General features: G+C 46.8%; 12 protein-coding genes across 12 annotated transcripts; 8 read left to right on the forward strand and 4 right to left on the reverse strand.

Annotated features, from left to right (window-relative positions):
- Positions 1-33: 33 nt before the first annotated feature.
- On the reverse strand, positions 34-1,123 carry SSU72 (RNA polymerase II subunit A C-terminal domain phosphatase). The gene has a single exon (XM_019126819.1). It carries the CDS (start codon positions 933-935, stop codon positions 369-371), a length of 567 nt encoding a protein of 188 aa, XP_018986984.1. The 5' UTR covers positions 936-1,123; the 3' UTR covers positions 34-368.
- BABINDRAFT_174282 (ribonuclease P/MRP protein subunit) lies at positions 927-3,650 on the forward strand (the record flags this gene model as incomplete). Its single annotated transcript, XM_019130959.1, has 2 exons — positions 927-1,286; positions 1,387-3,650. The coding sequence occupies exons 1-2, from the start codon at positions 1,187-1,189 to the stop codon at positions 3,648-3,650; spliced, it is 2,364 nt and encodes a 787-aa protein (XP_018986985.1). The 5' UTR covers positions 927-1,186.
- Positions 3,651-5,055: 1,405 nt separating this feature from the next.
- On the reverse strand, positions 5,056-6,242 carry NCE103 (carbonate dehydratase). The gene has a single exon (XM_019127955.1). It carries the CDS (start codon positions 5,881-5,883, stop codon positions 5,155-5,157), a length of 729 nt encoding a protein of 242 aa, XP_018986986.1. The 5' UTR covers positions 5,884-6,242; the 3' UTR covers positions 5,056-5,154.
- Positions 6,243-9,383: 3,141 nt separating this feature from the next.
- SGA1 (glucan 1,4-alpha-glucosidase) lies at positions 9,384-10,960 on the forward strand (the record flags this gene model as incomplete). The annotated part of the gene is made up of 2 exons (XM_019130731.1): positions 9,384-9,424; positions 9,520-10,960. The coding sequence occupies 2 exons, from the start codon at positions 9,384-9,386 to the stop codon at positions 10,958-10,960; spliced, it is 1,482 nt and encodes a 493-aa protein (XP_018986987.1).
- Positions 10,961-11,724: 764 nt separating this feature from the next.
- Positions 11,725-13,021, reverse strand: IDH1 (isocitrate dehydrogenase (NAD(+))). Its single transcript, XM_019127956.1, has 2 exons — positions 12,932-13,021; positions 11,725-12,819 (listed from the first exon to the last, which is right to left on the reverse strand). The coding sequence occupies exons 1-2, from the start codon at positions 12,941-12,943 to the stop codon at positions 11,767-11,769; spliced, it is 1,065 nt and encodes a 354-aa protein (XP_018986988.1). The 5' UTR covers positions 12,944-13,021; the 3' UTR covers positions 11,725-11,766.
- Positions 13,022-14,567: 1,546 nt separating this feature from the next.
- Positions 14,568-15,271, forward strand: BABINDRAFT_159923 (uncharacterized protein). Its single transcript, XM_019127957.1, has one exon. It carries the CDS (start codon positions 14,578-14,580, stop codon positions 15,016-15,018), a length of 441 nt encoding a protein of 146 aa, XP_018986989.1. The 5' UTR covers positions 14,568-14,577; the 3' UTR covers positions 15,019-15,271.
- A 615-nt stretch (positions 15,272-15,886) lies between these two features.
- CSO99 (Cso99p) lies at positions 15,887-17,326 on the forward strand. Its single transcript, XM_019126821.1, has one exon. It carries the CDS (start codon positions 16,162-16,164, stop codon positions 17,029-17,031), a length of 870 nt encoding a protein of 289 aa, XP_018986990.1. The 5' UTR covers positions 15,887-16,161; the 3' UTR covers positions 17,032-17,326.
- Positions 17,327-18,104: 778 nt separating this feature from the next.
- On the reverse strand, positions 18,105-20,594 carry BABINDRAFT_28744 (uncharacterized protein; the record flags this gene model as incomplete). Its single annotated transcript, XM_019131431.1, has 3 exons — positions 18,105-18,946; positions 19,004-19,776; positions 20,275-20,594. Coding segments are annotated over 3 exons (1,935 nt in total), but the record flags the coding sequence as incomplete, so codon positions are not given.
- Positions 20,595-21,222: 628 nt separating this feature from the next.
- On the forward strand, positions 21,223-22,602 carry BABINDRAFT_159926 (amidohydrolase family protein). The gene has a single exon (XM_019127958.1). The coding sequence runs from the start codon at positions 21,341-21,343 to the stop codon at positions 22,475-22,477; it is 1,137 nt and encodes a 378-aa protein (XP_018986992.1). The 5' UTR covers positions 21,223-21,340; the 3' UTR covers positions 22,478-22,602.
- Positions 22,603-23,762: 1,160 nt separating this feature from the next.
- Positions 23,763-24,061, forward strand: BABINDRAFT_159927 (uncharacterized protein). Its single transcript, XM_019127959.1, has one exon. The coding sequence runs from the start codon at positions 23,770-23,772 to the stop codon at positions 23,962-23,964; it is 195 nt and encodes a 64-aa protein (XP_018986993.1). The 5' UTR covers positions 23,763-23,769; the 3' UTR covers positions 23,965-24,061.
- A 422-nt stretch (positions 24,062-24,483) lies between these two features.
- Positions 24,484-24,831, forward strand: BABINDRAFT_109910 (uncharacterized protein). The gene has a single exon (XM_019126822.1). The coding sequence runs from the start codon at positions 24,580-24,582 to the stop codon at positions 24,781-24,783; it is 204 nt and encodes a 67-aa protein (XP_018986994.1). The 5' UTR covers positions 24,484-24,579; the 3' UTR covers positions 24,784-24,831.
- A 182-nt stretch (positions 24,832-25,013) lies between these two features.
- BABINDRAFT_159928 (uncharacterized protein) lies at positions 25,014-26,212 on the forward strand. The gene has a single exon (XM_019127960.1). The coding sequence runs from the start codon at positions 25,279-25,281 to the stop codon at positions 26,017-26,019; it is 741 nt and encodes a 246-aa protein (XP_018986995.1). The 5' UTR covers positions 25,014-25,278; the 3' UTR covers positions 26,020-26,212.
- Positions 26,213-26,292: the final 80 nt, after the last annotated feature.

Below are 26,292 nucleotides of genomic sequence, written 5' to 3' on the forward strand. Positions count from 1 at the left end.
TATACATGATTTACCGCGCTAGTTTAACATCCATATATATTTAATACGACTGGCTATAAATATTGCGAGTCATTTAGAAACCGTTTCGGCGACAGTAGGTTAAAATGAGAGTAGAAAATCTCTAGCTCTAGCTTTACATGCCATTTTCTATGACATATCTCTCCAATTCAAAATGTGGGCTGACCCAGTGTTTTCCTGATACTGACCTTTGGGCCATCGTTTCCTCTACACCCATACATACCTAAGACCGCAGTCTTGCGTACAGCTACAACTTCCATATCAGATTGATGTTTCTTTGTGATTGCCTCGGACGTGTTTCTTGTTTAGCTCTCCTCATACTCCCCTACATTGCTCTGTAGCAGCTGTGGTTATTCAAAGCACACGCTGTACAATAACGGCAAGTGTGGATGGGCCTCCTGCCACGTGGTCAACACATCCATGACGGCGTCATCAAACGACATCAGGGCATCCGCTGCCCTGCACTGCTCGTACAACTCGGTGAACCGGTTCGCAAGCTCGAGAATGCCCTGTCCGCCAATAACGGCGTTCTCATGGTCGTCCTTGATGTCTACATTGATCACATGCAACGCTTTGCCGCTTTTGCCGCTCTCGGCGCGGGTCATCATGTCGTCCAAAACACTCTCAAAGCAGCGCTCTTCACACGTGAACACCACGTCAAACTTGATGTCCCCGTCGTGCCACTTCTGCGGAGCCGTTTTAATCTTACGGTTGCGGTCTAACATGGCCAAGATCCCGTTCGCTGTGTAGAGTTTGGGGTCCTGAGCTTCCAACTCCTTGTATATCTCGTCGTACGGCGTTCCGAATGGATACACGTTGGGCTTGTCAATGGACGGACCTGGAAGACGAACCGCAGAGCCCGTCCCGAAGGAGTCAACGGTGAAGCCAGCCTCTTTGAGCGCACGGTGCGCTTCCATCGATCTACGCTATTAGTGGCTATTCAATTGGCACCTGGCTGCGGTACTTACCTATTGTTGTTGACAGCACAGACTGTGCAAAATTTCAAGTCAGACATGTTGTGTGAGGTACGGGTTGTTGTAGATCATCCGTCTCGATGTCTCGAATTTAAAGTATATGGTTCGCGCGCGCATGATTTTTTTTTTCATGCACATAAAATAAAAATCTGGCACATCAGCTGGGTCTGATTACCAGAGCAAGGGATACGACAATGTCCAAGAGACCAGAAATACCGGGAAAGCCCTTTTACAGTGCTAAGAAACAGCGTTTGTTTAACTCTCGGACTATCAGAACCGAAAATGTGGATCCAGGTGCGTCAACCATGGCTGGAGGAGAGCAAGATCGGCAGCGACTGCTTTCGACTACAGTCTTCATGTGTTTCCTTCTTGAGTTTCCAATACTAACCTCTAGCCTTTTCCGACGGGAAACTCGACGTACCATCGTTTATGGCGTCGCGTGAGTACGAGATCCGCCAATTGGAGCACGCACAGCTCCGCTCAAAGTACTCGGCATCCACACGCGTGTTCCAGAGCCTTCCGCGGACACTCAGACGGCGCGCGGCGTCGCACAACGTGAAGCGCATCCCGAAGCGCCTCCGTGCACGAGCATTGAAAGAAATGGCGAACCAGAACGCGACCAAGAAGACACATCATCCGCGCGGCCGCGCGTTGTACCGCCTCAAGATGCAGGTGCGACTTTTGAAGCTCGCAGCGCGGCACAAGCTCTTGCAGCAGGTTCTGCCGCCGGAGATGGCAGCGGGACGGCTCCAGCTTCGCCAACGCATTCAGATGCTCCAGGATCGGATCAAACTGGCCAAGGAAGGGTCGGCTAGGCTCAATAACGCAGTGGGCGCGTACGACAACTCCGCGGCGAACGCGCTCGCAACGCCACCTGTGGGTAACGTCAAGTACATGAAGCGCCAGACGGAGCATACCTGGCTCGCGACGCACGTGTGGCACACTAAGCGTGCGCACTTGGTGAAGAAGTGGGGTTTCCAGATCCCATACAAGCCGACTCAGAAGTGTTTCCGCGCAATCCACCGCGGGTCTGTCGCGGATGGTGGGGTGGTCTTCGACACGTCTTATTTCGGCACGTGTGTGGTTGAAGCGGGCTACGACGCGCTCCGCGCGATTGCAAGTGCCGTCTCCAATGGTAAGGCACTCAGGCGATACGAGACCCGGTCCTGGCACGGGATGGTGTTCCAGGAACAGCGTGCGGTAGGTGAAGGCATGGTTCTCTGGGCGAAGGACGCGGGAAAGTTGGTCGTGCGTGTGCACCCGTCGATCTATGCGGAATACTTTGCGTACCTCGTGGCGTTTGCCCAAGTACGCGGCGCAGTTGTGCACGACTGTCGCTACGCGCTTGGTAGTATGGAGATCATCGGGCCCGTGGGGTTGCAGGCAGTGGGCAAAGTATTCCATCCCGTAGACAAGCAGGCTACGGTGGTGAAAAACTGGTTCAAAGCAACGTCAGTGGCAGATGTTTCGACCATCCCACAGGGCACCACCTTTGCGTTCGAAATTTACGACCCACGGCTATGGGGAAAGCCCACTGCATTTAAGAAGCTCACCAACTTTAACCACAATGACTTGATCATTGATTTGCATGGCAACCCCGCGGCATCTGTCGACGCGGCGGCTTTGGCGAAGTTGCTCTCATCGGAAGGCAGAACGGCGTCCTACGCCAACCAGGCAACGCTCAGCGAGTTGGGTAAGCGCAGAGCCCGGACCCCGGGTCAGCCAATCCCTGTTGCGCCCCAAGACCCTACCATCCCCGTTGTGGTTACGAAGGGCGCGCTCAACAAGTGGATCGTGCTCATGCCGTGGTTTTGGGTCTTGCCGACGTGGCACATCCTCATGCGCGTGCCGCACGTGCGGTTGGGCGGTTTGCGCCAATTGCACCAATTGGCTTTCGAGCAAGGCAAGCCGTTCTACCCGTATGATTTCCCGTTCCTCCGCGAGGGACTTGTCGAGGCGCGCCTCCAGCAGCAGGAGTTAGCCAAGAAGTGGCGCCGCACGCCCGCCGGCAAACGTGTCAGCTTCAGCAAGGTGGAGTTGAACCTGGCGGATCCGAAGGGTGAGATCGGTAGCCCGTTTGCCTGCGACTGGCGCTACTTGCAGTTGTTGCAATACGCGTTGGTAATGCTCCGTGCGCGGGGCTCCGTCGTGACTGCCAGCTTCGGTGAGGGTGTCAGGGTATCTGTGTACGAAAATATGAGACGACAGATCACCCAGTTGTCAGATATTCCGGCCGTGCTTGCCCAGGCTGCGCGGCTCGATGCGGAGCGCGCGGCGCCGGCCGTTCCCGTGACTCTCGCTGTCTCCGAGATCCCTGAATTGCAGTGCCAGGAGCCGTTTGCGCCACTCCCCGTGGTTCAACTGAGTATTGTCCTTGCGCAACGCGGCCAGATCAAGGACTTTGCGCGTGTGTACAAGATTCCGCAAGATGTGTACGTCCGGACGGTAGCCACGCTCAAGAACAACGGAACTATCGTCTGTCCGGGGTTTGAGAACTTGGTGGGCTTCGTCAGCAGCGGCACGTTTAACCTCGCGCAGGGGTTTGGTACCGGTGTCGGCTGCGTGGACGCCGCATGGGCCAGAAACCAAGAAGAGTTTGTGTTGGTGAGGAACGTGGGGACTGATAAGGTGTGGCTTGCCAGGTGGAAGAAGGTGTGAAAATAGAATGGAGGGAATTAAATTTCGAATATGCGCGTGGAGTGCTGAATGTGAGGTTCCCAAGAATATAGGAAGCCATCGAAACAGATGTTTGGACTTAAAGCAGGTTTTTGAATTTGTAGACGTAAAATAAACGGAGTGTTGAGGGAATTCAGTCGAATTCGGTCGAATTCGGCATGTATGACGAAGGCAATGTAAGCGTGAGCTCCCAACAGATTCACTTCGACGGTATTACGGGTTGTACGCGTTTCGTAGATATAAAATATGCGAGAAGTATATGTGATTATTGGTCAATTAATTACTTGTATATGATAGTTCGAGTGTGGAAACCACTATCAAATGTTGATCCAAACAAACACCTCTCTGAATAAGCCATCCTGACGGAGACGTATGGCTAAACTACTGCGTACTCTGGAGATGTATATTCTGTAATACGCGAGGTCGCAAAAGTTCATCTCACCATCTGGAATGCGATATACGGACCTCCTATTGGAGGTTAAATATATTCAAATCAGGTGTATGGTTGGTATTACCCTGTAGATTATACCTCTGCCCTTCTGAAACTATTGAACTTGCCGACCACTTTCTAGTATCTCGCGTGCTATACCAAAGTGGCCTTACAGCTTGGCCGCCGCACGACACTGTGGGTGTCGCAGCCTTCGTGGCCCTAGTACAATTCTAGTGGCACGATTACCCGGAGGCCCAAGACAGTTACCCGCCCGAGCATGGCATTTAGTTTTCGCCACGATCGTATAAAAAGACCGTGCGCGCTGTATATCGATTCTCGATATTCTTTTGGTTTCTCTTCTTCATACTTACCTTGGGACGTCACTGGAGATCAAGAAGTCCTAGTGATCAGGGGCTACTGTTGGCATTGCACTGAGCTGCAGAACCCTTGCCAACCTTCCATATGGTTGGTGTGGGTCTCATAATTTTTGATTTCACCTTCACTTATACAAACTTTTCGAAGTTTGCATCGGTCGAAGTCTCGGATATGAAGATCCCGGTCGAGCAGCGGTTGAAGACTTGATCTCACTTCTGTTTGGCTGGGTGTCAAGATACATGTATCGTCCTCTCTTTTAGTAGCACGATAGCCAGATGGCAATCTGTTTTTAAAAGAAAAGCTGTAGCCTGCGGTCAGGGACGTCTACTTACGTGGTTAGGAGTTTGGAATTGGTAGCAAATGTCATGCCCATGTATAACGTTTGAATATATTTGAATCGGGTCAATTGAGGGTATATATTTATACATGCGTATATATCTATGGTTTCAGTTTTGTAAGCCACGACATATAAGATAGAATGGCCCAGTTATCGAAAGTTGATCAACATGGAATGTAAGGTGGTATACCAGAAACATTACAGATCATGATCTAAACGCGTTTCCCTCTAACAACCCAAGCATCGTTAATAAATCGTTTATTAGTGTTGGTATATGGGAGGACTCTATAAGACGTGTTTGCCCTCTAGTTAACCAATGCAATACAGCCTTTTTTTATATAGCTTCAGTGAGGTAATTCTATGGAATGTTCATCCATGTGGAACAAATCTTCAAACTCATCATCAGGGATTTCCACCTCTCTTAATAAACCAGTGCCGCAGTCGTACATTAAGCCCCAGACTTCGATCTCGCCGCGTTTCAAGGCAGCACTGGCGCTTGGGTGTCTTCTCAAAGCATGAACAGAAGAAATGACGTTAAGCGTGGATAAACGGGTACACTTCTCTTGGGCATCGCCCAAAGCGTTCAACTCTTTCAAATGGGCCGCTCTGACATGTCTGATCGGATTCAACCAGTGATCCAAAACACCACCTATCTTCTTGGACGACAACGAAGCGTGGATACCACCGCAGTCGGTGTGGCCACAGACAATCACCTTCTTCACCTTCAAGACATCGACAGCAAACTGGATAGCCCCGGTGGACGAAACATCGTTGGGAGAAATCACGTTGGCAATGTTTCGGTGCAGAAAGATCTCGCCAGGAAGGACATCGAGGCAGGATTCACCAGCTCTGGAATCGGAGCAACCTATCCATAAGGTATGCGGAGATTGTCCCTTACCGTTCGAGGGGTAGATTTCGGGGTGATTGTGGCTAACCAGGTTGGCTCTGGTCTGATTCAGGCGTAAAAAGTCTTTTAAAGTGGAATCTCTAGTCAACTTGAAGGGCGTCGATGCAGAGTTGGAAGAGGTAGCATGTGGGAGAGTCTCGTCGTTGATAGACGAATGGGAAGACATTGGAATCATCTGTGAAAAGTATCTTTGTGATAGGGTGTATGTCTTTGAGTGTATGAGTTTGGTAAGACTAGTGGGTTGTAGGACTAGTGACAGTTTGAACGGTGACACTGTAGCGTATTAGTTAAGATCGGAGCGATTTGAATAACAACGCCCACCGAGAAGAAGGGGGGCACATACTGCAATATATATATCTCTGAAGAAGTTTAACTGGGTGTGGAAGTGGTGAGGTGTTATTGGAATGTACACCCCTATCTATATCTGTCGTAATTGCGTAGTTGTGGAATGCATGTCTGCGAAATTTGTTGGCCATCTCATCGCATAAACCTGTGCGTCAAGCGCTATCGTAATCTGGAAGGTGCATTGTTTCTTTTTACGGCCCTTGTGGGTAGCTTCACGGGGCTTGACTTCGAGCGCACTTAGGTGTACGTCATGGTTTTTCTGTACAGTGGGACGTGCGCTTCACGTGAAAAGAACCATACAACGTCCGAATCGAGAGTGAAGTGCATGAAGCTTTCGGTGCCTGGGACGTTTACTCTGCAATGCCAAGGTCAAGGCTTATGCACAAAGGGGGACGTCACCTCCCGTCACCCCTGGGAGGTAGAAATACTGCACGTTTTCAATACCCGTGGTTTTAAATTACTATCCACAGTTTTACACTGGTACGAGAGAAAATTTGTCCAAAGAATGGAAGGCTCACGCAGAGTATATACTTTGTGAAGTTCTTGAGATCTCTGAATAAAGGAATCGTCAGCCAGGCTGATAAGGAATACCTCGGATATAGGACTTATATAACCGAATACAAGAATTGGATACTGACCTGCACCGTAAACTCGAGAATGATAGGTTTGGAGAACGGTATTTCGCCATTGCCTTTCACAATTCAAGTCTTTAATCATGGTTAATCGGCCCATAGAGACTAGGCGTTGATATGGTTATATAAGAGGCTATACCTCGTAGCTAGCAAACGGGGTACGGTAACTTTTCCATTGGGCTTCTGTTGAACTATAAACTAATTATTTAGCAGTGTATCTATAATTTTCCCACAATAAGGTTATCAGACGTAAGGCAGACCATACATCACTAGACTCTGCATATTATCCTGCATAAATGTTTCTTAAACGCTGACTTCACCCCTCATACACATACGCGTAATGCTAGGCACATACAACACCCCCTAGTTCCTGTATACAAGTGAGGACTCAAGCATCCGTTCAAACGACGAACATGTTTATCAGGGAGGGAAAATGTAAATCAACCGGAGCCTAAGGGATGAAATATTGCTTGCTGCCTTCTAGATTGGTGAACAGTGGGCTGGCTACTGGTATGTGCGTATGATAGCTTATAAGTGTAACATTGGCCTGGCTCGTACACGACCCAGACATTGACATCGGCTAGGGCAGATGTCTGGCATCTGCTGTGGGGGTGAGTCGTTCTGCTGCATGACGCACAGATACTGTTTTTATCACTTTTTAGCCGATACTCACCGCTCGGCCCGAGTTTTCATTTGGTAGATATGAGAAATCGAGGATTTTGTTTCAAGACATTACATTAGTCAGATTAGACATTCTCCTGTCGGCAACCGGTGGTCTGTACCGGAGGGAAAAACCTCAGCCATTCTTCCAAACGACAAGCGGGGCGGCCAAAGCTGTTTGTCCATGTCACCAGAGCCACGCCCAGTATTATGGGCAGGCCGAACGTGACTCTATTCAAGTACGGCAGCAAATATCTGCTGCAAAAATGGTAGTTTCTAGAAAAGAAGCTCCAGTTAAGCTTTGGTGTAGGCCAGGTGCTGCCTTCCGCTGAGAGATAATGCCACAAGATACTGGTAAACGCAAAGTCATCCTATATTTATTATACAAACTGCAAATATTATTCTCTCAAAGGCTACATCTAAAACAGGCTATTAGTGGGTTATGCGTGGAAGAATTTTCAGGTCTAGTCACCTATTATTAAGATCTCTCCTGTTTGCCATTCACACACTCGCCTAAAGTGGATATTCTGTGTGTCAAAGAGCACAGTAACAGAGATGAGACAGACGGGGGCAGCTAGCTCAGGTAGTTCTGGGATGGCAGCTTTAAATTCAGCTCAAACCGGCCCTAACTCTAGAAATCGGTAAAACAAACAGACGTTTACTTAACCTGGGGTTCACCTAGCCAGGACTCTGAGAGCGTCGTGTGTGTGACGGGTCGTAATGACTTTCCCAGATAGAGGACCAATAGAAAATATTTGATATATTGAGTACTTCACAAGGTAAACTCCTAGCTAGAATGTCGGAACGTCGAAACCGTTCTCTCTTTTTATTAAAAACCCAAATATATATAATAGATCAAACCTTATAATTAAGACCGTAGCTGAAGCTTTATCCGCATACTGGGATAGCACAACCTTGACACGGTTTTGGCGTACACGAAATAGTTAATTGCTATCTACCCAGATTATCATTGAAGTCTATGTATAGCATATAGCGTTGTTGTCTTAAACCTGTTTCAGACACGCACAATAGAGGGATGCATCAGAGAGTCATCGTACGAAATTTCTACACAGATTCGATACTCTTTACGGGCAATCTTAGACGACATAGACCGATCCCCTATACAAATAGTCTCTATTACCTGTTGTGTTACATCTAAAAGACGTTGTATTGGTATAATAGAACAGAATAAAGATTACGTAAATATAATAATTGCTTGCTAATTAATTTAATTGCTCTCTAATTAGAACAGTCACTACGGATCATGTGAGAAATTGTCACATGCTGGTTTAGGTTAGCTGGTAACACGTGGATTAGGCGACCGGTGACTTTTCTCGCTTCCCACAACATGATATTCCAGTCAGCTCCAGAACAGACAAGCCGCATAGCGGGTCTGTATCGATGCAATGATGAGGATGAGGAGGAACACAAAGCCTGACACATGCGAAATTAGTGCATTGAGCCGCGACATGACCCACGGTCACGTCTAAGTTTGGATACTCCCGTACCACGAGTCGACGTAAGGGAAAAACAGTTCTGTCACCCGAGGCGCCGCCTGCGCATGCATGGGCGACTTCCACTCGTTGCTGTTTGTGTTACAAGTGGGTGGAAAAACAGTGTAACCAAACGCGAAACATGAGAGTTGGTGGGAAAGAAGTAGGGCTACACAAGAAGGACATAAACGCGTGGTTTTCCTCATCTTTGCTGGAGTGAAACTTAGGACGCCCTGCTTCCGGCTGATAGGTTTAAGTGTACTGACTACGAGCTGCACGCGAATCCCGCATACGCATATATATGGCACGAGACTTTTTTCCCCAGGTTTCCACTCTACCCAAAACAATCAGGGTATCACTAAATTCATACACCGGATCAACCCTGTCGGGTTACTTCTTCCTTCCATAAAGAGCGACACCCTCTGATTCATACCCTACTTTCGGCAACCATCCAGATTTCTCCACCTTACAATCTAATCCTGCCACAATGAAATTGGCATACTTGACGTTTGGCTGCCTCCTTACATTAACCAGTCATGGCCTTGTCATTCCTCCTGAACGATCTGACCTCCAGCAGGTCTTTTCAGTTCAGGGTGTCACCAACTATGCTCTGTCACTTTTCTCCGGCCTCTGGGACAAAACACGGAGCAATCATGGAGTCCCCATACCGAGGCACATCTCCCGTGACAACTTTGGCCTCTGGCTCGAGCAGCAACGCAACATTTCCTTCCACGGCATCTTGGACAACATTGGAGGTCTTGGAATTAAAGGGCCCGACGTTTCTGTAGGAGCAGTGGTGGCCTCCCCTTCCAAGAACAACCCAGATTATTTCTACCAGTGGATCCGTGATGGTGCCCTAACTATCAACTCCTTGGTCTATCACTTATCCGACAACCCCCTGATGCTCAATGATTCCTGTCATCGCCTGTTAAAATATATCGTGGAGCAGTACCTTGCTAACTCGTACGTCTTACAGCGCACCAGCAACCCGTCGGGCGACTTTGCCAGCCTCAGCGGTTTGGGCGAGCCAAAGTTTAACATGAACGGAGAGCCGTTTAACCACCAATGGGGTCGTCCTCAGAGAGATGGTCCAGCGTTGAGAATCCTCACCATTACAAACTACCTTTCCCTTTTATCCCGATACAAACTGGAGTTACACCACGAACTCTTGCAGTCTTCGGAATGGGTCTTTGACCAGATTGTGAAACCGGATTTGATGTACGTCTGCAACTTCTGGAGAGCCTCCGGGTACGACTTATGGGAGGAAGTCGACTCGGTCCACTTGTTTACCTCCTTGAACCAGCTTTCTGCGTTGAACGAAGGTATGAAAGCGGCCCGCTTGTTTTCCATTGACGACGCTAAACTCATGGAAACGTTACAACAGGAATTTAGCCAGTTGCGTAAATTCATCACCCTGAAGGCCGGATTCACTAGAGATGATGTGTCTCATATGATCGAGACCCCTAGTTTGTTCCCACAAAAGGGATCTTCCGGGAGAAGCGGATTGGACGCCGCCACGATCATTGGCGTTCTCTCTTCCCACACGGAAGATACCTCCGAGATTCCCTTTGATGTGGATGATTCCCGTGTGTTGAACACCCTCGCGCAGATGGTGGATGATATGGTCTACCGGTACCCGATCAACCACCAGTACTTGTCCCTGAGGAAGGAGAATATCCCAATCGGGGTTGGCTTGGGGAGATACCCAGAAGACGTCTATAATGGAGTTGGCTTTGGCGAAGGAAACCCTTGGTTTCTCACGACCGCGTCGGCTGCTGAACTCGTGTATCGGTTGGTGCTTAAGTTGGAATCCTCTCACGCCGATTTAGAAATTACCGAGGACAATATTGGGTTTTACGGGAAGTTTCACGAACAGGGTACGGTTTTGTATGGCTCGGCTGAGTACAGCTCGGTTATGCGCAATTTGATAGCCTTTGGTGATTCGTTTTTGGATGTGTTGAAACAGCATGTAGACGATCAAGGGAGGATGAGCGAACAGTTCAGCAGGTTCGATGGGTATATGAAGGGTGCCCACGACTTGACCTGGAGCTATAGTGCCGTATGGAATAGTATCCGGTGGAGAGATCGAGTCATAGCGGTTTCGCTAAAGTAATGGTCCCCCGGGACAGTATCATGATATTACGAACCCAATAAAAGATGTGACACGAACTTACAAAGATTTTACAATTCTATCAGTAATATCCCTTTTAGGTTAATGCCTCAAATCCTTTGTGGTTTTATTGTGTTCGGGCGTTCCGTATCAGGGTACGAAGCAGCTGCAGAGCCTATAACTTCGATATTCTGACCATGGGGTCTGTAATAAAGATGCTGTTTAACTAGGCAGAAGTTGGCGTTCATTATTTCCTTACCTCCGATAAGCGGACACCTTGGTATCATATCCACCTCAGTATATACCATCGACTACCCTTCTCTTGTGTGTATCTTACATATGAAAAAGTATTCTCTTTTAGCTAACAGTATCCACAATTACCCACTAGATATATCACAGGGCCAACTAAAGATGTAATGAAAGATCAACGGGATGCATTTATACTCACCTCGGTCTCGGAGTAATTGCATGTTTCAACCTAGTCTCAGGGATGGCATAGCCCTCAAACATTTGAACCTGTTGATACGTAAAATGAAACCCGCACGCAGTGCTGTTCATGTTAGCCAGTTTATACCAACTCCGATATTACCGATACCCTTTATCATTCAAACACACTGGATCGGTTTCCAAAAGCGACCATTAAACGCGTTCTACACCAGAAGCTCATATTCTCTACAGGGTGGACCGACTAAAAAGTAAAGTTCATGTAGTGTATCATTATGTACGAGGGAAGAAGTTAAAACAAAGAGATACTATCAATGCGGTAAGGGAGTCAAACTTTTGACAGAAAAGCAAATGGTGCGAGATTCTTAGGCCAACTTAGCCAAGATAGCGTCGGTAAACTCGGAGGTGGTGTTCTTACCACCAATGTCGGCGGTTCTGACAGAGCCTTCAGCCAAGACGTCGTAGGTAGCCTTGGAGATGGCATCGGCGTGTTCATTCAAGCCCAAGTGTCTCAACATCAAGGCGGAGGATAAGATCATGGCAGTTGGGTTAGCGGCATTCTGGCCCTTCAAGTCCAAGCCGACGTGTCTGCAGCCCGGCTCGAAAACAGCGTACTCTCTACCGAAGTTGGCGCCTGGGACCAAACCTGGACCACCGACAAGGGCGGCCCCGATGTTGGAAAGGATGGCACCGTACATGTTTGGGGTGACCATAACATCGAACTGCTGTGGCTTGGCAACCGCTTGCATAGAAGCGTTGTCAACAATCATATCATTGACAGCAATCCCCTCGTATTCGGCACCGACCTCCTTCACGGTGGTTCTGAACAAGCCATCAGCCAACTTCATGATGTTAGCCTTGTGGATAGCGGTAACGGTCTTTCTGTTGTTCTTCTTGGCAAAATCGAAGGCGAATCTAGCGATTCTTTCGGACTTCTCTCTGGTGATGATCTTCAAGGACTCAACGACACCTGGGAAAGACTGGTGTTCCAAACCGGAGTATTCACCTTCGGTGTTTTCACGAACAAGGGCGAAATCAATCCCGTCCATTCTGGACTTGACACCTGGGATGTTCTTGATCAAGACAAGGGAGGCGTAAATGTCCAATTCCTTTCTCAAGGCAACGTTGAGGGAGGTGGAAGTGGCCTCGAAACCGGTGTAGAAGATACCCTTCAAACCAACCTTGTTTCTCTTAAGGGAAGCAACAGCTTCGGAGACACCTTTGTTGTCTTGGGACAAACCGGAAACATTAACGACTTCCCACTCGACTGGGACGTTTTCCTGCTTGAAGATCTTCTGGACGGAGTCGGTGATTTCCTTACCAATACCATCACCTGGGATGAGGGTGACGACGTACTTACCGCCGATCTTCTTTGGCAAAGAAGATTCGGAAACGGTAGCCATAGAGCGAACTAAAGTCTGAGACGTGTTAGTAGCCAATCATATGGTTGAGATCCCCAAGAATTGAGCAGGCTGGCATAAAACGGATAAGGTCGACCGTTCTAAACGCTTCCTAATTGCTGACACATACCTTAGAGAGCATTGTGATGTGTGTGTTTTGCTTAAAGAAAGAAGGAAAGAGAAAGGGAGCAAAGGAACTACTTTTAAATGGTGGAAAAAAGGGTGAAGGTTTTTTCCAAGGAGGTCAGCTAACACGCACTAAAACGCCGAGATGTTTGGCGCACGGCAGGGAGCGTTCGGAGTGTAACGGATCCGGCTTCGGTGTTTACAGGCTGTCACGAAAACAGAAAATTTTTCCCGCGTGCGTTTCTTTTTCGGAGTTGCCAGGCCGTTTTATGGGCACCTCGTGTGTACGCCCCACGTCGCTAAAACAGTAGAATACATGTCGAGTTAGCGTAGGGTTTATATAAAACCCTGCTTCTATTTTGAGATTATGCCTGAACCAATAATATTGAAAGCCGACGTGTGGTGCACGGCCCCACTTAACCGGAAAAACTGTTGACGGTTGACAGCGCTCAGGGAGATGGGAGTGTCTGAACCACGCGTTAGACATTGGAATATGTCGGCCGAAATATTGACTGCACGACTTTAAAGTCCTGCACACATGTCTACCTGATATGGGTAAATGGGTGTTGCAATCAATAGGGGTTAGAAATGGATTGAAATAATGGCGGGAGGGGGTTCTATTGCAAGGCTGAAGGATGGTATGCGAAAAATTTGATTCTGATCTAAATAGAGGGGAGGGGCTACGTTTAAAGTGAAGGTGGCACCGTGTAATCATAGAGGTTGGCGAGTGGTACCAGTGTGGATGATGTATTATTAATATGCCAGACCACTGATAGAGATTAATATACTGACTTTTAGTAAACAATATCCAGCTGGAGGCGGCGATTTATTCATATGCCAATAAAGATTATTGATAAAATTGCCAAGAATTGACATTGGCGTGCTCTCTCAATATTAACCTCCCCAGAGTTATTGTTGGCTTGGGGAAGTTGTTGACTACCCATTCACCTAAGCAAGGTCTACCCCGTTTTAATACTGTATAAAATCTTCTAATTTGTTTGAAATTCGTTGATAGGACCGGGTAATATGGACGGTCTCTTCACCACGCTATACAAGTACTTGGCTATCCACTGAAACGAGTTATTACCAGAGTCCATATGATGGTGCGGCCCCAAGTGCACGTTTCAATGCTTCCGCCGTATACGTGCGCTGTTAATTCTGTTTATGCACCAGCAAAAATTCAAAGATCACCCTTCAAATGAATGGCCAATTCGAATTCTGACGATCATTTTCAGTCGAACCTCGTTGGAATTGGACCTCTGACTTTCGTTTATAATTTCAATATTCCTCTACTGAAGTTAAGCTTAAGATTGATCCCCAACACACGGATAGACTTGGCACTGCCCCTAATATATTGACTACACAAAAACAATAGAGTGGACCTGGTAATTAAAGCTTTCTGAAATGGTACGATCGTATGGACTCCTTGAACCCTTCTAATTACTACGTGCTTGGAATCCGGGGATAGTGAAAAAATGCGTGTAGCTACCGATAAAAGGCTATCCAGCCAAGTGCTCTCACGTGCCTGAAAAATTACTACGGAAGCCTGGAAAATCGTGCAGCCCACTCGATCTCGCTTGATATGTAGATAACGCGGAGAACTCATATACGGTTTCATTAAAATAGTAAACACGATAGAAAATTCCCACCATGTCCACCTACAAGACTTTGTTTAGGCAGCTCCACAACGAGTTGTCTATTATTTGCGCCAAGTCCGGTAAGCACCAGGCCGAACAGACCTTGAAGAAGCAGACCGCGCTTTGGCAATACAAGAAGCTTAACCTCATCAAGCTCGGGATGTCCATCAAGGAGGTTGAAGAAAAGTTGTTGCAATCCAAGATGGACTCCAAGATCATTGTGCCTGCGCACCCGGAGGCCGATACCCACGCTTTGCTCGGAAGAACCCCGGAACAGGAGGCTACCGAGTACAGAGACTTGCAGCATATCGCCAACATTACCACCTTTTTGCAATCGCAGAGAGTCTACCAAGAGTTGTTAGAGAGATACAATCCTGGTATGAACATGGAACAGTCTGACAAAGTGCGTAAGACCGCCCACAGAGTTGGTTTGGAGCTTCCAGAATTGAAATAAACAACCCCCTTGCGTTATCGATAACTGGAGAAGCATCATTGGGTGCTGTTTTGTTGAATTACTGGTTTGATTAATATTTTCAAGAGATCCGGAATCCCCATAGGTTCTCGGTTTTTATATGTGACTAGCGATGAACTACCGGTAATGATAGGTGATGTGTGGTTGCTTCAGCCTAGGTTTGTTGATTTAACTGATTTGTATATATTTTGAACATAGCCTTGTAACGAGAATACTGATTAGTATAACTTGGGAAGCATGGCAAGTGTAGAAAGAGAGAGTTTCGGAGATTTAGAGAATTCAGATATAAAATAGCCTAAACTAGAGGTCGGAAGGGCTGATGATTCGGATATAGCTAGCTCGTATTATCTATTTACCAAAGAGATGCCTTGTCAATCATAAATACCACGATGTTTACTGAATCGCAACAAAGGACTAGAAGGTTAAATTTAAATGGTAAAAACACAACCTCAGAACCTTCAAGAACCATAGAATGTAGCCTAGCCAATCATTAATCCCTGATATCTCTAGAAATTCAAGACAGTACTATAGTCAAATTTCCCACCGAATGCTTTTGCGTCAAGGAGCCTAGTAGACAATGAAAGTTATCAACTCTAGTTCGACATTTTCACCAGAGCCCGTCATAGAATACCGAATAAGGCTTGATGAACTGGGCTCCCAGTTGACCGCGAACTGTGCTGAACAACATCCCTGAGATTCTCTCAAACGTTTAAATGCAGTCCATATTGAAGCTTTCCCGATCCCCCGACAGATAGAGGGAATAAACAAGCTTCACAATATAAATCGACGACGATCAACCTAAGTAAGGGGTCGAGCCTGCCGATAAGCCGAAGCCGGCCCCTCATGTCGGCGGGCGAACGGCGGATCACATGATATCGCGGCTTTCATTTTCCCCACCATGGCAGCTGTTGCTAAGTCCATGTAACGGGATTCTGATCACATTTTCCAGTCGAATCTTTTTGTCTATACTAAGCACCACCGGACGCAACTAACTTACTCGTGGAAAAAAGTGTTTAGGCCTTATTCCAACTCTTCACCTCAACCAGGTACCACCGATTTTTTTTCCATTTTTGTGAGCCATACAAAGTTTCACCGCAGCGCTTGTATTTCTACATACCTTCTATCATGTCTTCAGTCAAGGGACACTCCCCACTCGTTCAGTTGCTTCTCAAATCGCCAGTTTTCAAACTTTTGCGGTCGGTCAGATACTTGATCAAGCTTCTTTCGTCCAAGCAGTTCTACCTCAACGTGGACCACATCTTCCGTGACCCGACGGGGTTGGACTACACCCTTTCCTTCTTGGCATATTCCATGATGTTTGTGTCGCAGGTGATCCTCAACAAGTCTTACATCAAGAAGACGGTATTGCAGGGGTACAGAAACGTTGCTAAGGCGGTTTCCAATGATACCAAGGACGCTACACCACCCAAAGAGGCGACCCAGGAAGACGCTCCAGCCACTGATGTATCATCGAAACAAATCGTGTTAGCCACTAAGCTCCAGCTTGTATCGTCATACGTTTCCGATATCAGAATCTTCAACCGTATGTGGGCCTGTATCCCAATGATTCCGTGGGGGGTTGACCTTATAAAGGAATCCAACACTTTGCCGTGGTCTAACCCCGATCGTTTAATCAACTACGCACAGGTGTTTAACGGTATCGTGCTCCAATTCTTGGAGAATGTGGGGTTTGTGGGTGACCACTCGTTCACGACTCAATCGGAATCTTTCTCGCTCTGGGCCAACCTCTGGTGTGGGCGCCTTTGGGCCGCCTACGTTGTTTTGGACATTGTGCAATTGGCCAAGGTGCCAACAAAGCAGAGAGACAGACGCTGGGTGAACACCCTTGTGTACCAATTGGCGAATGTACCACTCACTATCCATTGGTCATTGGAAGAGGGATTGATTAACCGTACCCTGGTGGGGTTCTTTGGTGCTTTGGGTGCTTTCTACAAGGTCAGAGACTTCTGGGGCGCTGTTGGTGATGGTTGCTGAGGTATAGATCGATGCTTTTACGACAAAAGTTTTGAATCACACCGCTTCACCGACGATAAGCAATAATACTCTTCTGGTGCATTGCCCCGATGTTTTTTTATACGTATGGCTAAACCATTTTACTTTCCGATAGGTTTCATTGAAGTCGACTTTTTCCCCACCTACCAAAGTTTATGCCTGTCTGGTGTTACTGGTTTGACACCCCTAGTGGGCTGCCAGAATAAACTTATTATTCGCACGCCTTGTGAATCGCAAAATACACTACATATTTATGTTTTATTTACACTATACACTTTTAATCCTATTTATTGCTTAGCCTTTTTCTGTTAGCATCTCCGTGAGAAATACGTTAATAATTACACCCTGGGTTTTAGTCTAACCTATTCACTGGATGAATCCAAGATAACGTGGAGAACGAGAACTGAGAAACGTATGGAAAATATGTAACACAATAGTTGTTCCAACACACGGCTTAGAAATACACTAACGAAACCACTCTGCAAAGGTTAGGCGGTACTGTAAGCTTAACTATCAAACACACTAGGGCGGCGGTTAACAAACACAACGGCTGATAAACGTTAGCTTATGTCTCATATCATACTTGGACCCGCGCCACCAACCCCATCATCAGTGGTGTTCCCTTCGGGCAACAACCAGTCTAAGTTCCTATTCCAATTGTTGTACATTTCATCATCCACTTGCCGTGATTCCAGGGTGGCTGATAATTTAGGTAACGTCCGAAAGTCCATACCATCTGTTTTTGAATCCTTTTCAGCACGAGGAACGGGGCTATACTGGATACTATTTCCAAAGTGGAGCAACGCAGAAGCAGCAGTGGTAAATTCAGAGGTGGCATCTACCGAAGAGCTGTGTGGTGGCGGACCCCTGTCTCCAACTTTGGCGACATTCACAGGCAACTTGAACCACAGAAACAAACTGTCAATCGTCCCCGCATGCGCCAACTCGTCATGGAACTGCTCGTCCATAGTGAACATATCTTTCGGATTAGAGGGCTGGAAGTAATCCTTAACCCTATCCTCGAATTTAGGTCTTGTTCCAGCATGTCTCATCTTCTGTTCCATCTTTTTGGTCAACACAAAGTCGATGACATAGGAGTTGCATCGCATATCGAAAAATATCTTGGCGGTCGAAGAGTGATACCTGTCATCGATTTCGTCACTATCTGATGCTGACTCGTCATCCACCGCCAGGGTTCTCTCTCCATGCGTCTTTTCTACCATCACCACTTTCTTTTTCAGTAGTTCTAACTGCTCATTCATTAAGAAGGTCACTAGCTGGGCGTACTTGGTGGCACAGTACCAGGCTTTCCCTGACTTGAACAAAACATCAACTAAGAAATGCAAGTCCGGACTGAAATCGCCCCCTTCGGTTAAGGCATCGACTACCAACAACCTTGACGCCACCCAGAGGCAGAACGCATATTGCGGCCCCATGAGCGAGTAGATACCATCTGTTTGCATGTCACTAGTGAAGAGCTTGTTGCTTGTGAGCGTGCGGGCTACGGCCACAATTCTTGCAGCGCTTTCAATGCACTTTTCTCGCCCTGTTGGGGTTGAAGTGAAGAATTTTGATTGGATATGGGGGTAACCCACACTAGAGTGCAACCTGATAATCATCATATGGTACAAGGCATGGAAGTTGATATCTACGAGTGAAAAGTATGTCATGTCCTCTTCATTGTCGCTTTGGTCGAGGAATTTTTGGTAACGAAGCGGAATCGTGGCTTTCCATTTGGCTATTTGCCCACATATCCCATGGAAGTTCATCTGCCATTGTAGGACAGGTGTGAGAGAAAGAATGTCAAGGGGCTTCCGGAGAAACGAGTGGATATCCCCAAGAATATGACACACCTCTACTGAGTAGGAGAACGAATCGTAGGTCTCATTGGAGTGGTCTTGGGGAGTAGCTGGTGGCTCACCGTCAAAGGAAGTTTTAAGCCATCGAGTCTGACCTATCATCTGATACTCAGTAAGAGGTGACATGGGCTTCTCCCCTTCATCATAATCCCCATTACGCTTATTCTCGGACTCCTCCCAGTAGGAAAGCTTAGCAGGAAGAAGCAAGTTCACTTCAGACTCAGGGATCTTCAGGGGAAATGAGTTAGCCACGCTCGAGAGCTTATCCAAGATATATATACCCCAGAAAACCCGGCGACGACTCTCCTCCTCAAACCAGTTAGCTGGGGTGCTAAGCAACTTGGCTGACTTCGAAGAGATTGTGCTTCTTCGCAGTGACTGGTAGGAGAAGGAATTACTGCCATTATCAATGAGTCTTAATGGCTGCGCATTCTTCTCTCGAATGAGATTTAAATGAACAGCCCCGGAACAGGCAAGAGCAATGAATGACCGGGTCTCGGTCCCGTTAAAGCTGCCATAGGAGCTAAAAGCAAAGAGGGTCATGGCTGTGAGCTGGTCTAAGTTTGCGACGCTAATACAGTTGAGCATGATCTTCTGACAGCAAAAGTGGTAGTAATGTTCACACTCCGCAGGGGAGAACATTCCTGAAAGTTTGTCAAGTTTTATGAAGCGGAGAGAAGCAAAAAGTATGGCATAGAACACAAAGGGGGTTTTGTGAGGGTGGGGGTTGTAGTAGATGGAATCAAAGGTGTGGTAAGGATGGAGAATGGGAAATAGGGGATGCACTTTCTTGAAATAGGTTTCCAAAACGTACTTGGTTTGGAGTTGGGTAGGGTCCAGAGGCTGAGTAATAAGGTGTCGCGTGCGACTGGGATTATTTTCATGTACGCCGTTAGGATCTGGGATCGACCCTTCCATTCTTGATGGGTCTGATCCTAGAGCCTTCTCCTCGGAGAAAAGGCTTTCCTGACCGGCAGTCTCCGTAGCCCGTGCATTTTCAGACGCATTCATTTTCTGGAGCCTAGGCAGATTCGAGTGGTTGCTGGAGAAGGAATATACACCGGGAGTATACACCGACAGAGGATGGGATTTTACCAGGCTCCCAAGAAGCGTGTCGTCGTGTAACTTCTGATTATTGGAGTAATGAAGGGATACGTCTTGGTTGATTGTAGATGTATCAGAAACAGGATTCGGATAATCGAGGGAATCTAGGCCACGGATTGGGGCAGAATAAGCCAGTGTCCTGATATCATGGGGGCCTTCAGGGACAACGCCAGAAGTAGACTTTTGGTCAGGCGAGTTCTGGGAAGCCATCTCCAGAGACGCCGCAATGGATTCATCTTCAGGGTTCAAGAGACTCGCCAACGGTGAGCTAGCAGGCTTAGGCAAATAAACTCCGCTGAGTAATTTTCTCTCCAACGATTCCATCTTTCGCTTCAATAGATCAATATCAGAGTGTAACCCTCGTATATCGGATTCCGATTCCACCGACTTATCTTCGAGCAACCCAAGCCGGTCCGACACCTCTTTGCCATACCCCACGCGTAAGCCAGGTTTTTTCATCGGATTATATACACACACCAAATCGTGCTTGTTACAGTATCTGCACCGCGGTTTTGCTCCATCGCATTTGACCTTTCGGGATTTGCACAAGTCGCAGCTAGGTCTGCGGTTAGTAACCGCCCCGTAAAGGATGCTTAGTATCATACGTACGATTTGGCGAGCTTGACCTCTGAGTTATTCTCGGGTGATTCGGCTGATTCAGAGTAGCTTGGCTTCCGCTTTTTCCGTCCTTCTTGGGTATCTGACCACGAATCAGCTCGTTTGGACGCATTCATTGGAGATATTTTTTCTGGAAACTCGGGGTGAAATTTGAACGTTTAGCGCAAGCCTGTCTATTCTACACTACAATACAAGAATTATTGAAGCTGGTGTATTACATGTCGATGGATTCTCAGTGACCGTCAAGAGCTAAGAAGCTAGACGTGAGGTCTAGGGTTTCACGAATATTTTCAGTGCTGCGGGTGATCAATTCCCCGCTCAGCCAAGTTTGTATGCGTCGGAAGGGACTTCCTCCGAAAACTTGCCTCCCGCGCCACGTATACGCCTCTCTAAAGGGTGGGGCTGAGAGGCCTGCATTAAACTATTCCCCAACGTCTCATGGCTCATAAGAGGTCGTAGTGTATGTCCCCGGAAATTATCAAGCAAAAAAAAAAAGCTGCAGGGTGACATCATAGCTGAAAATTCAATTATATTCCTTTACCGGTGTCTGGGGTATATGAAGGTTGCCCACCCATTAAAGATTTGTGTCCGTACAGTTTTTCCGCTGCAAGCTTCTCGCACTGACCCAGCTATTTGGTATCAGATCCTATATCTTTCACCGTTGAGTATAACGACAAGTTGCCTATTCTAATCTTGAATCTTTAACGCTCATGTCTATACCCCGCAAACAAAGAGTCATTGATTCACACAGTCATTTATTCACCAACAACAATCTCGAGAACCTTACTTGGATGACCACCGGTACTGGCAATCCTCTCGAGCGCAATAATAACTTGGACGAATACCTCTTCTTCAATGTCTTTAAACAGGGACCTTCCTTAACTTCCACAGAGGCCATCGAGCCGGATATCCAGGGTCTTGTATTTCTCGAAACTGATATCAAAAATGAGTTAGGAATGGGCTACAAGGGCTGGAAGAGGCCGATAGACGAGTACTCCTACATCTTACGGATCATCCATGGACAGGAGCTTCCAGAGGAGTTGGTTCTGCCGTTCAAAGTAACACCGTCCAAAGACTATGTTCGTTTGAAGCAGAGCTTCGTGAAGGGTGTCATGCCGTGGGCTCCCATTCCGGAAGGTGCTGCCAAGATCGCTGAGTACGTTACATATGTCACTGCTGAGGCCGAAAAATACGGAGACAGCCACTTGAAGGGGTTCCGTTACTTGTTACAAGACAAGCCAAAGCAAACAATGACGCAGCCAGGGTTTGTAGAATCACTTAAATGGCTTGGAGAACACAATTACGTGTTTGACGTGGGCATCGACCTTCGTTCAGCCGGAATGTGGCAGTTTCAAGAGTTTGAAAGTATCTTGGGAGACTTGAAAGCCACTCCAAGCCCTGTCAGATTGGTTATCAACCATTTGACAAAGGCCAATTATACGATCCCGGCAAAGGAAGTAGAGGCACATTCGGAGTTTCAGCAATGGGGCAAGTACATGACCCTGATTGCGAAGTACGAGAATTCATATATGAAGTTTTCTGGCGGTTTTGCGGAACTTCCAAGCGAACTATACTACAACGGAAATCAGCCTCAGACCAACGAACGGTTAGTCCATATTTGTGAGCAAATTTTCCCCTGGTTTAAGCATCTTTTGGAGTTGTATGGGGTAGATAGACTTATCTGGGGTAGCGACTGGCCAGTTGCAACGATCTGTGGGGGCAGAAGTGCCGCCTTGGAGTGGTTTCAGATCACAGAGATGCTTCTTGACATGGCAGAAGTTGGACGGGAGGATAGAGATAAGATCTACTATTCAAACACCATGAAAGCGTACAACATTGAGGGTTGAGTACTTTAATCTACTTTATGCCCGCATTTACTATCGTTAAAAAAACGTACATTTTTATACCCAAGGAAATACCTAGGGTGAGTAACTATGAGATTTCTTAAAAGCATTTATCAGAATCAACCGGTTGCATGATTTACTGGTGTCACAAACACCAATTTTAGACAAATCCTATGCAAGAGGGACACACCATTGATATTTACAGTAAAGAGGTAAGAACATGTCTAAGCTAAGTCGATACAGATACAAGTTTGATTGACGCTGCAAAGGGACAGATTGTAGGTAAGGCAATGTATTTACACTAAATACACTTGATCTATTTTCGACAAATCATGCATCGGGACCGATCTCTCAGGGTCTCCCAGCCTAGACGTTTTTTGTTAAATTATACTGAATGTTGACAAATGCACCACCATCTACAAGCAATTGAGAGTCACTTACGTACTTGGACATATCCGACGCCAAAAATACTGCAGGCCCCGTCACGTCATTAGGCTCGCCTAAACGCTGCAAAGGAATTCTCCTCTCCATATACTGCCGCTTTTTATCATCTTTCAAGTCCTCTTCGTTTAGTGCCGCCTTAATGGCTTCTGGTATTAATGTTAGAGTAAGGGCGTGGACTATAACTAGAGAAGATATAAACCAATTATTTATGTACGGTCGTCTGAAGGTCCTGAATATTACAGTTAGCCGGTTGCCATTTCATAGACCTGGAGCCAATCCAAACTTTTATCTCGCCAGGCGTAGCATATACACTATTGGCCATAACCTAACAACTCCACTATTTACTTGGTATTCCCTGCGTAGTCATGGCGCGTCGGCCAGTGCTTAACAAATCATGCAGCCGCGACTCCGACATCGACACAACCCTAGCTTGAGGTACTCTTGAAAACCTCAGCCCTCAAAAAACGATACCTGAAGCGTTCAATTCGCATAATCAGTTTTAGGCAGAACGCATTGACGTTATCTAAACTCATACAAGTAACAGCTCTCGGTTAACCTACTCTTTTAATAGACTATTAAGAGAGATATACTGTAATAGCCCATCGAGCTGATCGTGACTGCGGGAGTGACACACCAACCAGGAACCTGTAAGCCTGTCTTACCTGGATCCCCACTCAATATACGCACGTGCCGCGTCTCCGATCAAGCCGTCCAGACGCGGCTCGTTCTGGCCGAGATGCAGCTCGCGTCGAGAATTTTTTTTCTGATCGACGGTCTGCACTAAGTTATAAGAGAATATTTTCGCCCCACCGCTCATTTTTTTCAACCCTCCTCTTCAGTTATTATCCGCAATGCAATTCTCTACCGTCGCTATCGTTTTGGCTGCCGCCACCACCGTCTCCGCCTACAACGCTACCACCGGTGCTAACTCTACCAACACCACCAACGGTACTACCCACTCCACTTCCAACGCTGGTTCCTCCAACGCCGTCTCTGCCGGTATCTTGGGTGCTGCCGTCGCTGCTGGTGCCGCTTTGTTGTTCTAAGCCCCTCAATTTCTAATCCAGGGCATTACCTGGCTGAAAATTTTGATAGGATAATGTATAATTAATAAAGAATGGTAATATAAGCATGAATACTTGGAAGTTACGATCGAGTCTAAACATACTGCCCTATTGTTAAAGTTTGAAATTTTAAGTTCAGAACGAAAACCGTTAACCCTAGCTGGGTGAATCACGGTGAGATTCTGAAAAATTCTAGATGAGCAGAGATTCAATCACGAGGTACGGAGACGTGTATACGGAGTCTCTAGAGGTTTCTCTATTTACTCATAACACTAGTAATATACCATTAGAAACTGGTACCATGAATTCGGCAAAATGGTGAATTGCCGGTATACTTAAGAACTCAGATAGCAACAAATAGGGGCCGTGCCAACTTAAGTTTGCAGAAATAGCTCAATAATAGTACTGCCCGCTATCGTATCTCATAACTCACCAAATACCTACTGATCCACCGGGTATCGTTTTTAATTTTTATTTAGGCTCTATTTGAGGTGTCATTTGGCCAAATATATAGACTTAAGCCCTTTGCCAATCGTACAATTGGATTAGCCGCGGCCTGGTGAGTCATTACATAAAAACTGTAGATGAACTACCAAAATGAACAAGAAATATATATATACCAGGCCTCTTTGTCAGGCAATTAGTATTATCGAAACAATTCCAAAACTCTTATCTTTATCCTCTCCTACACTCAGCTCTTTTATCTACAAGACTGGGTTTCAGTGCCATATACTTAGAAAACAATCCCCAGTCATTGCTTTGCGCATGATGGGCCATTCCCACCGTAGTAGCTTGTACTGAAACCTTTCAAGGTTGATTTGAAACGTAGCTGAAATATTCATAACCAACACGCTACAAGCAGAATGCTTGTCATCAACCGGATGCTAAACAGCCTAGCCGCCTACCATTAGCTACGCTTCAGCCGCAACTACCCAATGAGTCACGTGCAAATTCCGATATCATCTCCGTCATTCAGATTTTGGGCCATGTAGGTGCCAAAGTATGCGTCACTAATTACCTCGGTGTTGGGCGGCAAACCCCACCTGACGTATTTGCATATAAATAAGCGCAATCCCCAAAGTTATTACACGATAGGATTTCACTAGTCCATAGACTATTCCTTCAAAAGCTACACACGTGAATCGTCACACTAGCTCATCTCAATCTCAGGTATTTAGGCCCTGATATAATCACATATACATCAGACAACCACTGAATCCTACAGGCGACCAAAACTGACAAGGACACTAAAAGGCCCAAAAGCACTATACAATCTACGACAATAAAAACCTTAATATGCCAGTTATCACCAATCGAAACATTGTTACCTCCAACATTAACGATGCTGCCTCTAAACACAATCCAGCCAAGGTTGTGTGTGTTTACTGCGGCTCTGCTTTCGGCAACAACCCGAAGTTTGCCACCGAAGCTGCCAAGCTTGGAGAGCTTATTGCGTCCAAAAACTGGGGGCTTGTTTATGGTGGAGGCACCACCGGGCTTATGGGCACCGTGGCCCGCGGTACCACCAGTCAAGGCGGCTACGTCCACGGGATCATTCCGCAGGCACTAATTGCGCGCGAACGAGCCGACACCTCAATCGATGAATTCAACGCGAGGGTCCAGGAAACAGTGGACAAACACGACGGAACCACCCCTGTGCCAGAGATTTCCGATTACGGCTATACCACCGTTGTGAGTAACATGCACTTGCGCAAGCAGATCATGGCTGAGGAGGCGGAAGCGTTTGTAGCGTTGCCGGGCGGGTACGGCACCTTGGAGGAGTTGATGGAGGTTGTCACATGGTCGCAGTTGGGTATCCACCAGAAGCCGGTCGTATTGTTCAATATGGACGGGTTTTACGACCTGTTTATGGTGTTCATCAAGAATGCGATAAAGTCCGGGTTTATTTCTGAGAAGAGCGGATCAATCATCGTGGTAGCTAATACCGCAGAGGAAGTGATCTCGGCGATTGAGAACTATGTCGTTCCGGAGGGGAGATTCAAGTTGAACTGGGATGAGAACATCTCGAACATTTAAGCCACAAGACTTTATACGTCATGCACTGACAGTATTGCTAGCGCGGGAGAACGGACTCACATTCCCCTCCTATCGCTGGCTTACTTTCGGTACTTTTTTTTCATCCTTTCGCAAAGGTTGCAAAAGACCAAAATTAGGTAGCTTGCTATATAGATGCCGGCTCAATACATAAGTATCATAGATCGATGCGCTGTAAACTTCCATTCTAATCAATCACTGGGGTCACTACCTAAACGTCAGTTCACGTAGCCATTTCTGTACATGTATAAACGA

This window comes from Babjeviella inositovora (genome assembly GCF_001661335.1).
Source record: "Babjeviella inositovora NRRL Y-12698 unplaced genomic scaffold BABINscaffold_2, whole genome shotgun sequence".
Lineage (NCBI taxonomy): Eukaryota > Fungi > Ascomycota > Pichiomycetes > Serinales > Babjeviella > Babjeviella inositovora.

Excerpts from the sequence above, each read along its gene's own strand:
- BABINDRAFT_159923 (XM_019127957.1), top strand. The coding sequence starts at position 14,578 with ATGTCCACCTACAAGACTTTGTTTAGGCAGCTCCACAACGAGTTGTCT.
- SSU72 (XM_019126819.1), bottom strand. The coding sequence starts at position 935 with ATGGAAGCGCACCGTGCGCTCAAAGAGGCTGGCTTCACCGTTGACTCC.
- BABINDRAFT_159928 (XM_019127960.1), top strand. The coding sequence starts at position 25,279 with ATGCCAGTTATCACCAATCGAAACATTGTTACCTCCAACATTAACGAT.
- CSO99 (XM_019126821.1), top strand. The coding sequence starts at position 16,162 with ATGTCTTCAGTCAAGGGACACTCCCCACTCGTTCAGTTGCTTCTCAAA.
- BABINDRAFT_159926 (XM_019127958.1), top strand. The coding sequence starts at position 21,341 with ATGTCTATACCCCGCAAACAAAGAGTCATTGATTCACACAGTCATTTA.
- BABINDRAFT_109910 (XM_019126822.1), top strand. The coding sequence starts at position 24,580 with ATGAACAAGAAATATATATATACCAGGCCTCTTTGTCAGGCAATTAGT.
- BABINDRAFT_159927 (XM_019127959.1), top strand. The coding sequence starts at position 23,770 with ATGCAATTCTCTACCGTCGCTATCGTTTTGGCTGCCGCCACCACCGTC.
- NCE103 (XM_019127955.1), bottom strand. The coding sequence starts at position 5,883 with ATGTCTTCCCATTCGTCTATCAACGACGAGACTCTCCCACATGCTACC.